At 41.1% G+C, this 13,169-nt stretch overlaps 1 protein-coding gene across 1 annotated transcript in view; it reads right to left on the bottom strand.

Annotated features, from left to right (window-relative positions):
• The window catches only part of itgb5 (integrin, beta 5), a 39,839-nt gene that overhangs the window by 6,176 nt on the left and 20,494 nt on the right, over positions 1-13,169 (bottom strand). The window contains exon 11 of the mRNA XM_088606091.1: positions 577-799. Coding sequence (XP_088462217.1) covers positions 577-799 — 223 coding nt within the window. The remainder of the gene's footprint in view (positions 1-576; positions 800-13,169) is intronic.

Genomic DNA, 13,169 nt, shown 5'->3' with positions numbered 1-13,169 from the left:
CAGGTGCTCTAATTTCTGCCCATCATCCAAACATACAACTCCTGGCCTTCTCCGTTCTGACAGGATAGCTGCTCACAAGGTAAGGCGTCTTTACTCTGAGGAGTACATTCATTTCCTTTTCAAAGTACAGTCCAGTTACCACAGCGCTCACCCGTGTATTTCCAGTAAATCTGGCCAAGTCAGACGATCACAGGAAAACGCGTTCTCCCCAAAACTTAAAAGCGTTTCGCACCGCCAGAAAGCAAATCATGATAATTATTTTTAGTGTTTTAGTTTAGAAATGGGGAGGTGCCAGTGAACATTTTCAGAAAACAAAGCATTTGCCCGCTAACGCAAACGCAACATTTGGCAGTAGAATGTCCAGGCACCCGGAATGTAAATTGATGCACGTAGCATTTCTAGCCATTCAAAGGCAGCTCTGGGTGTACGGCCAATATGTGCCAGAACATCTTTACAAAACGGCAATCTTACAGAAAGCAAACATGTCAAAAGGTTTATGCGGCGTGAAAAACAAGATGTAAAGAGGGCGGCTGAACTCCGCACGCGCGGCCACAGAGGGCCGCCGGTCCCACGTACCGTTTCGTGCCGCAGGCGTCGGGGCAGGTGGGGCACTTTTCGCACGCGTCCCCGAAGGCCCCCGGCTCGCTGCACTGGCACTTCCCGCAGACGCAGCTCCCCCTGCCGCTGCAGATCTGCCCCGCGTCCGACAGGCACGAGTCCGTCTCCGTCGAGCAGTTGCAGTTGTCGCCGATGTAGCCCGCGTGGCACTTGCACTCCCCGCAGAAGCACTCCCCGTGACCTGCAGGGTCAACGGACAGCGCTGAAGGGCGGCCGATCCGCAGCCGGATCCCGGACGTCGTTCATTTCCGGGTCAAGGGGCAAGGAAAGACTCGGCCCCCGCCGCAAACCATACACGGCAACTACATTCCTTTCTGGGCACAGTGGTCAAAACGGAAGCTTTTGAATCCGGACAAGTAGGCATGAACACATTTACATCTAAAAAAAAATGTTGGGACAAGATGTAATTAGCTTGCATCACAGCCCCCAATGAAACCCAATGAAAACAACCTCCATGCTGACTGGCAGCAGCTGGCCCCAGGCTGATAAAGCCGCTGTTTGTCCTCATCGTCTACCCACACTACTGTACATCCCAGAGCAGCTGCCGGGGCTGAGAAACGCAGCAGCCCCTTATCGAGTGCGTCCGACAGGCCCCGGATACGGGCCTCATCCGTTTCTTGTTGAGCTGGAAGTCACAGCTCTTGACGATGCGTCTCAGGGGTCGGCAGAAGGAGCAGCGCTGTGCGAGGATTACAACCGTTTAAATGACAGGATTGCAGGGGGGAAGGGTGACTTCATTCCCAAACGCAGCCGTCAGCTGGAAACAAGACTGCTGACTCCGGCGGGTTAGCTCTTCTCGGGAAATGGCCTGCTCTCTGAAAAGGGCCTTTCCACCACAGTCCCCAAGGAAGAGGAGTGCATCTATCCCAAACAGCACTGCAAGGGGGTAAACTGAGCACAGTTCCAGCCCTGAGACTTCTATTAGACACAGAAACACAAAAGAAACTATCATTCTGGTCAACAGGAAACTCACGGTTTCACCCATCCAGCACTTTACAAAAATTACACTGGACACAAACATTCACAAACCAAATCCCTTAAGTTGTTAAGACGACTTTGATATTGGTCAAGCAAAAAACCTAACTGTTTCCAGCTACCTTTTCGCCTTGGGAATTTCAAACCCACTGACAAATGCTGGCACTTCACGCTTCATTCATCTCTTGCCTGATTCAGCGTATGGACATTTTTACTTTTTTGCTTGCACTGCGTACTAGGTCAATGAGTAGATTCCCAATGAAGAGGTGCAGATTTAGGAAGTTTTAATATTGATGATAAATGTACCAGACAAGCCATTCCATAGTTATACCAAACCCCAAGTGTCAGAACTTTCAAAAGTATATCCATCCATTTTCAATATCTACTTAGACCAATGCATGGTCGTGGTGAGTCAGAACCTAACCCGGCAAACAGTGGGCTCTAGGAAGGAGTGTGTTGTGTTAGATAGATTGGGCTTCATGCTCATTAGTATAGTATGGGCCACTTCCTTCTTCAAGAACTGCCAAGCTGCTGCCACACCAAGAGTAAAACATTTTTTCAGCTTAGTTAGAAGCCACATCAGCACAATCACTGGTTTCGATAGTTATGGTTAACATGATGAATCTTCCAAAAAAAAAATAATCTTCCAAACATTTCCACATGTCATATCCAATAATTGTGAACAACTAGAGTATCCATGACAGTGGGACAGGTACCGGCCAAACTGCTCAGGTCTCTACATGTCTCTCCACACCTGTCCTACTTGGATCACATTTTTTAAGCAATACTTATACAGGCTATGACCTAACTCCCTAGGTTAGAGGATAAACCTGTCAGAGGTTCCTGAAATCATTTCTCTTTCTGGGATACATTCTATAAAATAGTATATATTTTCAGAATATTGGGTGACAGGGCAGTTCAGAATCTAATGACACAGATCATAAAACAAATATTAAGAAGCATAATAAAACTTCTGTCCATGTACTCTGCAGAACGATAAAGAACCTAACATAACATCACTTTATTAGCCCTATACAATTTCTTGCATCAGGAAATCGTTTTTTCACATACCCCAGCTTGCTCTCCATGAGACACACAGACAGGGAGAGAAGCTGGGGGTCAGAGCGCAGGGTCAGCCATTGTACAGCGCCGCTGGAGCAGCAGGGGTTAAGGGCCTTGCTCAGGGGCCCAACAGAGCAGGATTCCTCAGCTGGCCATGGGATTTGAACCGGCAACCTTATTTTTAAAAATAAAATTCCCTTTTAATAAATGAACACTTAATAAACATCTTTAATTTCAATAACGTAAAAAAAGTTATTCTGTAATCCATGAACAACTGTGGAGTAAATGCCATGGTGGAAACCACAAACGGGGCAGTTACAGTCATATAAATCATCACAGACATCCAGTCACTCCCTTAAACAGCTGCTTTAGCTTTTTTACATTGGTTAGATCTGGCAAGATCCCATGCTTAGCAAAGGATGGATTTCTACAACTTTCTAAACAACTTATCTGAAGAAGAGAATCAACAAGAACCAGATTAGTGAAGGAATAAAGGACATCAAGTTTTAGCGTTCCGATGGTTTTGTTCCATTTCACCAGCAGCACTAATCTTCGCGGACAGATCAAGGACAGGGACATCGGTTATTTTCTTCCACACCGCAGGGCGAAGCTTCAGCTACTGATGTTAAGACTAGAAAAGGCCTGCAGCGTGCATTTTTCCCCATTTAAAAATAAAACATATCCTTGTACGTTTGTACTTTTTGACCCAAAAAGGTAACACTTCTAATGAAACGTAACACCCGTTGGTGCTCTAGGAGAACAAAAATACTGAAATGCTGCACACAGGCACCATTTCAAGCAAGAGGTGCATATCTCTTCAGAAATGGGCTGACACTTGTAAAAGAAGTTTGAAACTCTTATCCCGTACAATTAGACTTGAAGAATAAAATGAGACACATAGTAGTAAAGTAATATAATTACTGTATGTGTTAAAGCTGCTTTTGATTGTTTCATGTAACATCTTACCTGCCTTGGCTCGATACAGGGCTCCTGGATACCACCATCTTAGATGAGGTGATGCCATATAGGTAAGGGCGGCACTCACTCACCGTATTTCTAGGTGTCTGTGAAAGGGACAGACTATGCATATTCGGTGCAGATGTATGTTCTGTTTTTTAGAATAAAAAAAAAGGACCCAACTAAACAGTAGGGTATGTAACACAGACATGAATAAGGTGTTAGGTTATGAAATAGCTAGTTTATTTCAGGGATGAGGAGATGAGCCCGACAAAGGTATATAAAGGGGAAAAATGCTATTCTTACTTGATCTGGGCCGAGTGCTTTGATGAAGCCCGAAGTTACATCAACTCTACCAATGTACATTCTTAATTTCTGTAAATTCATATTTCGTGTCACTTTGACTAACAGGTCAGTTAATACCACTGAATGGCCCTTCCTTTGTAGTCTTTCCTGCCTAGTGTGATTGTTTTTTAGCAGCTAGCCTTTTCTTAAGAGAAGCCAGGGAGTCATCTTCGATAGCATGACTGTGTTGCTTGCTCCAGACTCCCACAGGACTCCCTCGGTGACAGTATTTTCCACAGGCAACGTCAGTAAAGTCTTTATACATCTCGTTAATAATCACACAGCGACTGAGTCACTGCAATCAAGCTAAAAAACAAGTGGCAGTTTAGCTCTGTAATTGGATGTCTTTCTGACTGGAGGAGTTAGGAGCTGTAAGTGAAAAGGGCAACGCAACTGGAATGAAACAGGAGGGAGGTAAACAGCCCAGCTATAATCATTCTGTAACCATCTCAAAATAAACCAAATGTTTCCGAGACGAGTTATTTCTGAAGTCTGGGCTCACCACAAGTTTTTGCAATATTTGTCTTGTGAAGTGTAGGAATGTACGACATCTCTGCCAAGGAAATGATCTCGTCCACTTTCACGATCTCGTTCCTTTCCACGAAACAAGGGTGCACACAGCTTGAGACCTCCAGAAACGCGCACCTCCTGGCTGCCGATGAATGTCTACTATACAAGGGGCTGCTATAGAGGAAGGTCAACTAAATAATGTTCTGAACTTCCTGCAGCTGACAGCTTCACCCTGCTTTTATTTCAGTTCCTCCACTCCTCCTCCTGCATCCCCACTCCCCCCCTGCTCCCCTTTCTACTGCCCCAGCACCACCACATTACAAGTATTTCCTGGTGTCAGCAATGCATTGCTGGCAACACAGAGAGGAAATGCTTCTTTTAAATCTGGTCGCCAAGAAGACTCCATGACCCAAACTGTCTGCACACACGCACATCCTCTCTGCCGAAACGCAACCCCCTCACCACCACACAATTATTTTTTTAGACCACAAGTCCGCTCCTGTATGTTCTAATAAGAACACTCCTGGGATTTTTTTAGTCGGCTGAACCCTCAAGAGAAAAAAAAAAAAGGAGATTTATGTTTTTGGTTAAGAGGGAAAACAGCCAGCACAAAGGAAGGTCAACAGCTTGCCAGCCACTGTGGACACAACAATCAGACAACTCAGACAAAGCAGTCACCCTCATCACAACAGGAGGCCTTTGTCCTGAGCTAGCACTGTACTTTGTTGGCCAACAGCTGGAATGACTGGATAAGTGATGCAAAAAGAAGAAACTTACAAACACCACGATTCAAGCTGCTCAGATTACTATGCTGAGCCTGAGGTGTTAGGTAACTGAATGCTACATGCAGTTGAATTTAACGAAAGGCTGCATGTTTTTTTTTTAAACCTAGAAACTTGATGTTCAATTTCCTTCACAATTATAAATAAGAATAGCATTTTCTAGATTATAGAACAGCTAAAAGTTGGAGGTTTTCAGGATAAAAAAAAATTAAACTGAAACATCTCATGACATGCCAAATAATCAATTTTAATAAAAAAAGTGAACAATACTGCAATTTACCTACAATATAAATGTTAAATGAATTAAATCATTACTAAAGCCACAAACTGCAAACCACTGTTCTGTAAAGAGCAAGCAAAGCATTTATCTTAAGTTCTCCTTGTAATAATTGGTTGCACTGGTTAACCGTCTGTTGTGAAAATACCATCACAGATCAACAGTGTATCATTATATGTGTAACTAGATGTATGATTCAGATGCTGAGGTTCTATCCTCTAAATAGAGTTTGTTCACATAATTATTTCTGTTGTTCCATTCAAATGAAGTAGAAGAGAACTGAAATTCCACAGCCTCCGGGTTGTTTTGAGCTGACAGTCTAAGCAGAAGTCATAGTGGAGGGCTGTGGCTTTAGTGCTCAGCAGTAACTTAAAAATAGCCAAATTTGTGGACGCACAAATAATTTGCTTCTCTATAAAACCTGTTATTTAAGCTGCTAAGAAACTTGCTTAGCAAAGGCATTTCATACAGTATGCCTGCAGGCCACAAAAGCTCTTTTCTGAGCGCACCACAGCTGCTCAGGAAACAGCGCCGCTCCACGACAGCCATACTACCAGTGTTTTATCCAAGGCAACCACTCAGATCCAAGCAACTGGGCTTTACGAAGCTGCACTGCAATGAACAGACCAGCCGCACTGCAAAAACTAAACCTAACGTTTCAGAAATGCCCGAACACTTAGACAATCATTTATGTTTTTGCTATTGTTGGTTAATATAACAAAGACTTTTTGCTTTGTTCAGGTGTCAGTTGAAGACTTCTAAGGTGACGTGAAACGTCAGGTTTATTTCAGAAATCTTTAACGATTCCTGTTTAATGTAGCCACCGCTCAACAAAACAGTGTCGCACTGAAAAGGACAAAAAGGAAATACAAGTCGGGGACCAGAATTTGCTGGTAGGCTTTTCTTCCAGTCAGCGAGACTGGAGTAAGCGGAGTATCTGTTCAGAGTTTTATTTCTTTTGAAAGATTTCTCACTTAAATGCAGCTACTAATCCTTCTTTTATGATTTGGGTTCATGCCCGAGATGTGGGATTAAGACACAAAACAGAATGTTCCTTTGTGATTTCATCACAAAAGGCAAAATCCTTTTTTTATTTGGAGCTGTGGTCCAAAAAAGCTGAAAACAGCTGGGGAGGACAGTAGGGGAATTCAAGCTATCATCCGTGAAAGTATTCCATTATTTTGACCCAGAAAACATTTATAATTCAATATAAATTGACAAAGTGACAGCAAGATGCTACAAGTCACTCATCCTTATCCTTCCCACTTAATAGCTAATCAATGACTGCCACGAAACTGGTCCACTTTCACAAAGCTGAGTATTTCCAGAAATAACAATTACTAAAGGAAGCATTTCAAATCTTGTCAAATTTAAATTTTTACAAAGAAAAATCTGCCCAATTGTGAGGCATCATTATTAGAATAAGGCTTAAGCCTCTACGCAATCAAGCATTCAGCTTTTATTTCTGTGGTGTTAGTTAGCTATGCGCTGACAGAGGCCAGGACCTTCACAAAAGTCTGTTTAATATTGGCAAGTGAAAAGCCTTTCAACTGGCCTACAAGGCACCCTGTGTTCGCTACTTAAAAAAAAACTGATATGAAAACGTTTTGATACACTGTATCTTGTCAAAAGCTGCATTTTATCGTGCCCACTGTAAAACAAATGAAAACCAAGCAAAGCTGATGGAAACATACTGCGAAAATAAGACATTTAAATTGCAAGGAATTCACTCTACCCCTAGATAATCTTGAAACTGACAATGGTGAAGTTATACCAGCTGTGAAACGTGACAACTCTTGACCTTCAAGTGCTCCAGGCACCTTGTGCATATTAGACAGTACACACTCCCAGGAGAAATGGCAGCATTTAACAATTTCACTCTTGCAATATTACACACTAATCAAAAGCCATCTAATTTCAGTAGATACCAAACAAATTGCTTCCATATGCTGACAGAATCCAACAACCCTCGTATTTTAGAGTACATATCAACTGCTGGATTGCGTAAAATTGCCAAGAGCTACCAGATTTTTTAAGGGCCTATATGCCTACAGTTTTTTGGCCTCTTTCCCCAATTTATTTTCTTGTCAGGCAGTGCTTTTTCTTTCTGCCCTCCTTTTCTTTGATTAGTGGGACCAAATAGTTTCCAAAGCATGGTAAAATATTTAAAACACTGCAATTACACGTATTAACAAAGAAGTCAACTGATGGTTATTAGCATCCATGCTGGGAAAAGTTACTTTTAATGCAGTTCAGCTCAAAATACTTCAATCATCCACAAGAGGGGCAATTTAACAAAATCCATTACAGAGTCATGTTGGGGAGTACAAAATTAAAGAGAGATTGGGGGAATATAACTTACAAGGTCATCAGTGCATATTGATTACTAGGAAAGACGTGCATAGTAACTGGTTTCAAATCTTTAAAGTGTTTTATGCATTCTGTGGGTGCATGAGAAAACCGATCCCAATTTGGAACCCCAACACACAATTGACAATTTTGTCACCAAAACACATCTCTATAAAAACCAATGTTTTATGAAAATGAAGCTTTATTATTTCTTCCTTCTTTGAGGTGGTTCTTGATTTGCATGTATACAGTAAATGCAAAATACTTGTTAATTATCTGGGAGCAATGCTAGTTATGATAATGTCCAGTACACCCCATAATTCTAAACCATCGCTTTTTAATAACAAGGCAATACTGGCACCTTTTGGCCTGACCAAGATGCTTAATGTCTGTGGTAGCCCACCAACTTTGACACAATGCAAAGAGCACTTTAAAATGGAAAAGTTCTGTGTAGCAGGGCTTTTTAAAAATTGTTCTCTAATGATATTGCAGAGAAAGAATACACACTGCTATAATATTAGAATACCCCTCCGAGATTCAAATGGTAAAGAAAGGGCTTTTGTGTGGAAAACAACATTTGACTAATCACACGCTCCTTTTATTTCAGGGCAAACCTCGGCTGTTAGGCGCCAGCCTCACGTGTACAGAGCAGCGATCTCGGCAAGGTGGAGCCTAGACAGAGATGACTCACGCGCAGCCCTACCAGTCACAAACCCTGTCCCCCATCAAAGCAGATGGCAGCACAGTCTTTAGAGGCCATGAGCTCGACTCGACAGTGGAGCCGAAATCTGCCTGGCCCACGCCCTTGCTTAAACAGTATGTTCTCCACAGAGCAGCCATTGAAAAGCAAGCGGTAGGCTGAAACGGGGGAAAGGCAATCTCGTAGAAATCGGTTTTAAACTAGTGCACAGACATTTGAGAAAGCCAGTCCGGTTGAAGCACGTTGGAGATTAGGAGGGAGATGTGTCAGCAGGGTTTTGTTCCAATTCATAAGAGCATAAGACAGGTCACAAATGATAGAGGGCCATATGGCCCACCCAGCCCTGCTGGTAGCTGGTAATTAACTGATCCCAGGATCCCATCCAGCTATTTCTTGAAGGAAGCCATGGGGTCACATTCAACAACATGACTGGGTAGTTTGCTCTATAACCCTAGAACCCAGTGTGGAAACAAGTGTCACCTATTCTCAGTCTTAAACGCATTTCCACTTGTGTCCTCTGGTTCACGTCTCACCATCTGTTCTGAAGAAAACTGCTGGGTTGACTTTGTTAATGCCTTAAAGGGTTTCATCCAGTCATTATTCAAAAGTGCCTTCTGTCTCATTTGGGTTCATTTCACCTCCTTCCAAGTTCATGAACTAAAACAGGCCCTTAATGTGGAACTGCATGCTTCAAAACTAGATTCAGATACTTCTTTACAGAGCTGTGAGGTGTTTCCAATTGTGAGACCCCTGATCCTTGCTCCATTGCTCAGAATGTAATGATCCCCTGAGTTTAACCTTCTCTATAGACCTTAGAATTATATGCACTGAATCATTCCTCCTTAGTTCAAGACTGAAGAGAATGATTTAGTTCCCATAACCTGTCTATATACAGCACTCCTTTCTGAGGTCAGGAATTACTCTTATTCTATGTCATCCTTTCTGTGCCAAAGGTTATCAAAACTGAGTACTATTCAAAGCAAGATCAGACAGGTGCATTGCAAAGTTTAAGCACAGTTTCCCTGGATTTAAATTCCACACTTTTTGCTTCATACTCAATCATTCTGTTTGCTTGACTTATTGATTTTCACCATTGTCTTGATGAAGATATAGAAGAAACAACAAATGCCTAAACTCTTTAGTGTCTAACTTCCTGCAATTCCAAAACTCCCCTGTGGTGTGTCCTCCTACTGTCAGCATTGATCACTTTGTACTTAACTATGAAAATCCATTTGCCACATCTACCCAATGGAATATTTTGCAGTCTCTTAATTTCCTACATGAAATTGTTCTGGTTTGCCACTCTCCCTGTTTTTGCATTAAATGCAAATTTAGTTTTCTAACTACATCAAAATCTACATGTAAATTATCAAAATACACCAGGAAGCCCAGTGGCCCCAAACAGAACCCTGCAGCACACCACTATCCTCCTCTGCCCACTCGGGAATGTGCCTTTCAAGGTGATGCAGCATTTCCTGTTCATTAACAAGATCACAATCCACGTACTAGATTACCTTAGACACAGATTTATTTTGGTGAGTTAATAGACTCTTCTGTACAACAGAAGTAACTAGAATAAAAGAACATGAAAAACACTTTAAACTTAATTGATATAAACAGGTGGGAGCCGATTCACCAGTGCGAAAACACCAAACCAGACATTAGTACAGAATAGTATACCTTTGACAGGCCTAATTATAGACATGGTGATGTGAATTAACTTTACGAGAGTCTGTTCCCAAGCAAATGCTAGCACCCCACTGTTTTGCCAATTTCAAACTATGAGATGTGCTCAGATCAACTTGTATTTTTGTTCCAAGGACAAATTCCAGCCCTTTTCCAAATTTCCCATCTGAGTTTATTTCACCACCTTCCAAAGAATGCAATTAAATTTCAGTCATGGAGTAAAATAGGTCCTTTACATCAAAATGCTTTTGTTTCATTGCATGCTTCAAGACATGACGACAAAGGATTAAGAAACTCATTTATTCAAGCAGACCGGTATTTTGATTAAACATGTCTGAGACAATGAAACAGATTAGAGAGATTGATTACAAACCTGTCCTGACCGGATGCCTTAAGAGACATTTCTAAATTGATGTTGAAATGTTTCTCCAGTTTAATCCCGTAAAAATCAAAATTGTTAAGGTGCCTTACTTTACCTGGGAGCACTTTACTCTTAAAGCTTGCATACAAGAAGAAACCCTTCTAACACTGAAACAACACTTTACTCCATAACGTCTGTTAGATTTTGACTTGAACGACTTGCCCACCTACTGCATCCTCCAGATTTCCAGGGCACAATTAACCGTTATGTTTTAGCAAAAGGGTCATATTTCGAGTAACAGAGCTGTTCTTACTTATGGGTCCAGAGTAATAGACTCAATAGTCCTATTTACTATATATATATTGTCCTATATGAAGGCTAAAAGGCAGGACAGCCCAGGATTCTGGAAGCTCTGGACTAGCGTTGACATTTTGGCACATCTCTTTTGCATAATGTTCAACATTCTTCTGATACTTAATAGAAATTCCATTCTGCATCCCACATGCAGAGGAAACACAACATGTGCCCTAGTCCACACACTGTCACTGTGCATCAGTCATTTTTTTTTGCATCAGGTCATTTTTACCACTCTGTCATAAAAAATTACAATTATGTAGTTCAGTGACATTATTAAAAGGAATGCACATTTCTAAATCATGTAAACAATTTTTATTTATTTTTTTCCTAATCTTACGCTATTTAGAATTTTTTAGAAACTTTTTCCTAGTAACTGGTTTAATACAAGAGTCGCGTGGATTCTTTTATCTAGTTTGACTGAACATAGCTGGAAGGGACTGTCCCTTAAAATTAGTTTTCTAACAGCCAAGCACAGTCATGTCCTGGGATAACATAAACTAATAAATACCCCGTCACTGAAACTGAACATCACAGCAAGAACTGGACCTCAAAGCACAACAGAAAAGGGGAAAAAAATAAAAATGGAGGATGAAAAGATAACCTAACCAAAATTACAGTTTTTAATTACTTATGGTGGCACAAAATACCTCAAAATGTACGGTACTGATCCTAAAATGAAGCTACAATGGACTTTGGTTACTTTACACTGTAGTTTTTATATTATTCTTAAACGGCACACCTTTTTTGCAATTGCCAGTTTTACAACATTATTGCTCTATTTATTAATGTACTATTAAAATGTTTAAGACTTCTGCTGTATTAAAATCTCCAAAACATACAGCATATACAAGACTGGAAAAATTTGTGACAAGTACTACAACAAGTACATTATTGTAACCTCTAATCTGTGCACCACTCTAAATGGATCATTTGGCTTCTTTATCCAGACCAATTGAACAGCATTGTTTAGTAACATGCTTTAATAATGGGGATCTGGAAAAAAACAGTTAACACAGGCTGTAAAACAAAGAATAGGGCTGGAACATCAGCAGGCCAGAGTTAATAAAGAATGAAATCTGCACCATCTACAAATCAATAGCAGCACTGTTTTCTAGGTAGAAAGATGAAATCAAAAGATTTTCCAAAGAGCTCAGCTCAATCCGTGACTAAGCCTCCCCTCTGGGTGCCTCCCATACTGTACTGTATATGTCGAGCAAGTACAGTACAGCTTTGATTTGCATGGCAGGTACATTTTCAGATTGTTACTTCTAATCCCAGAGGGCAACTGGCAAAGGTAACTTGTCTGGGACTGCCTAGTAATTTCAGAGCTGTAAGGAAAAAAGAATGTTCATTAGCGTTTACCTGGGACACATTCTGCTACGCCCAGCTGCGTTTAATCAGCACCTGGGAAGTCTGCCTTTATTCTCCATAAGCTGTTAAATACCCTGGTTTACCCCAACACAGAGAAGCTAGGTGTCAGAAAGACGACTGGTGTTTTGATCCTTGGCATTTGTCTGCTTCAGGAACTAAAAGAAAGGGACCCCTACCGAGACAGCAGAAGACTGAAGGCTGCTCTGCCTCGCTACTTAAGCCGGGGATACTGTGTTCAAAAGAACTGCAAAGTTGTACGATTAACAGTTGAAAGGAGTCCGAATTTTATGCTTATTTTAAACCTTGCTTTATAAATATAGACAGAAATGCAACAGAGAGAGAGAAACAAAGTAATGAGAGAGAAAAGTTCCCACAACCCAAAGAGTTTCTTTGAAATCAATACAAACCATGCTGGCTGGTACACACACACACACGTTCCTCAGTATAATTTAAATACACTCTATCTGCAGAAAAACAGCAGAGGGATACTTCAAATTTATGGGGGTAGAATATTAAATTCCACTATAACAGGGTTTTGTTTTAAATAACCATTAACTTTTATATACAGACCTTAAACCAAAATAGCTGCTTTAAGACAGACATACCAGTGAAACTGGAAACTGTAAATTGTACAATCAAAAAGAGCATGTGTGTTATATTTAGCTCATGCACAATATATACTGTTTACATTACCCTACAAGTAACACACCCATCTTAAGACACCCAATTTCATCAGCTGAAATGATCAAGACTTTGAAATTACTGTAACATGCTTTCACATTTTCCGATGTGAAGCAATTTAAACTTCAAATGGATTAT

The sequence above is a fragment of the Lepisosteus platostomus genome, chromosome 14 (genome assembly GCF_059453375.1).
Source record: "Lepisosteus platostomus isolate fLepPlt1 chromosome 14, fLepPlt1.hap1, whole genome shotgun sequence".
Taxonomy (NCBI): Eukaryota; Metazoa; Chordata; class Actinopteri; order Semionotiformes; family Lepisosteidae; genus Lepisosteus; species Lepisosteus platostomus.
The sequence above is the reverse complement of the archived record's forward strand: the minus strand, read 5'-3'. Positions and strand labels throughout refer to the sequence as shown.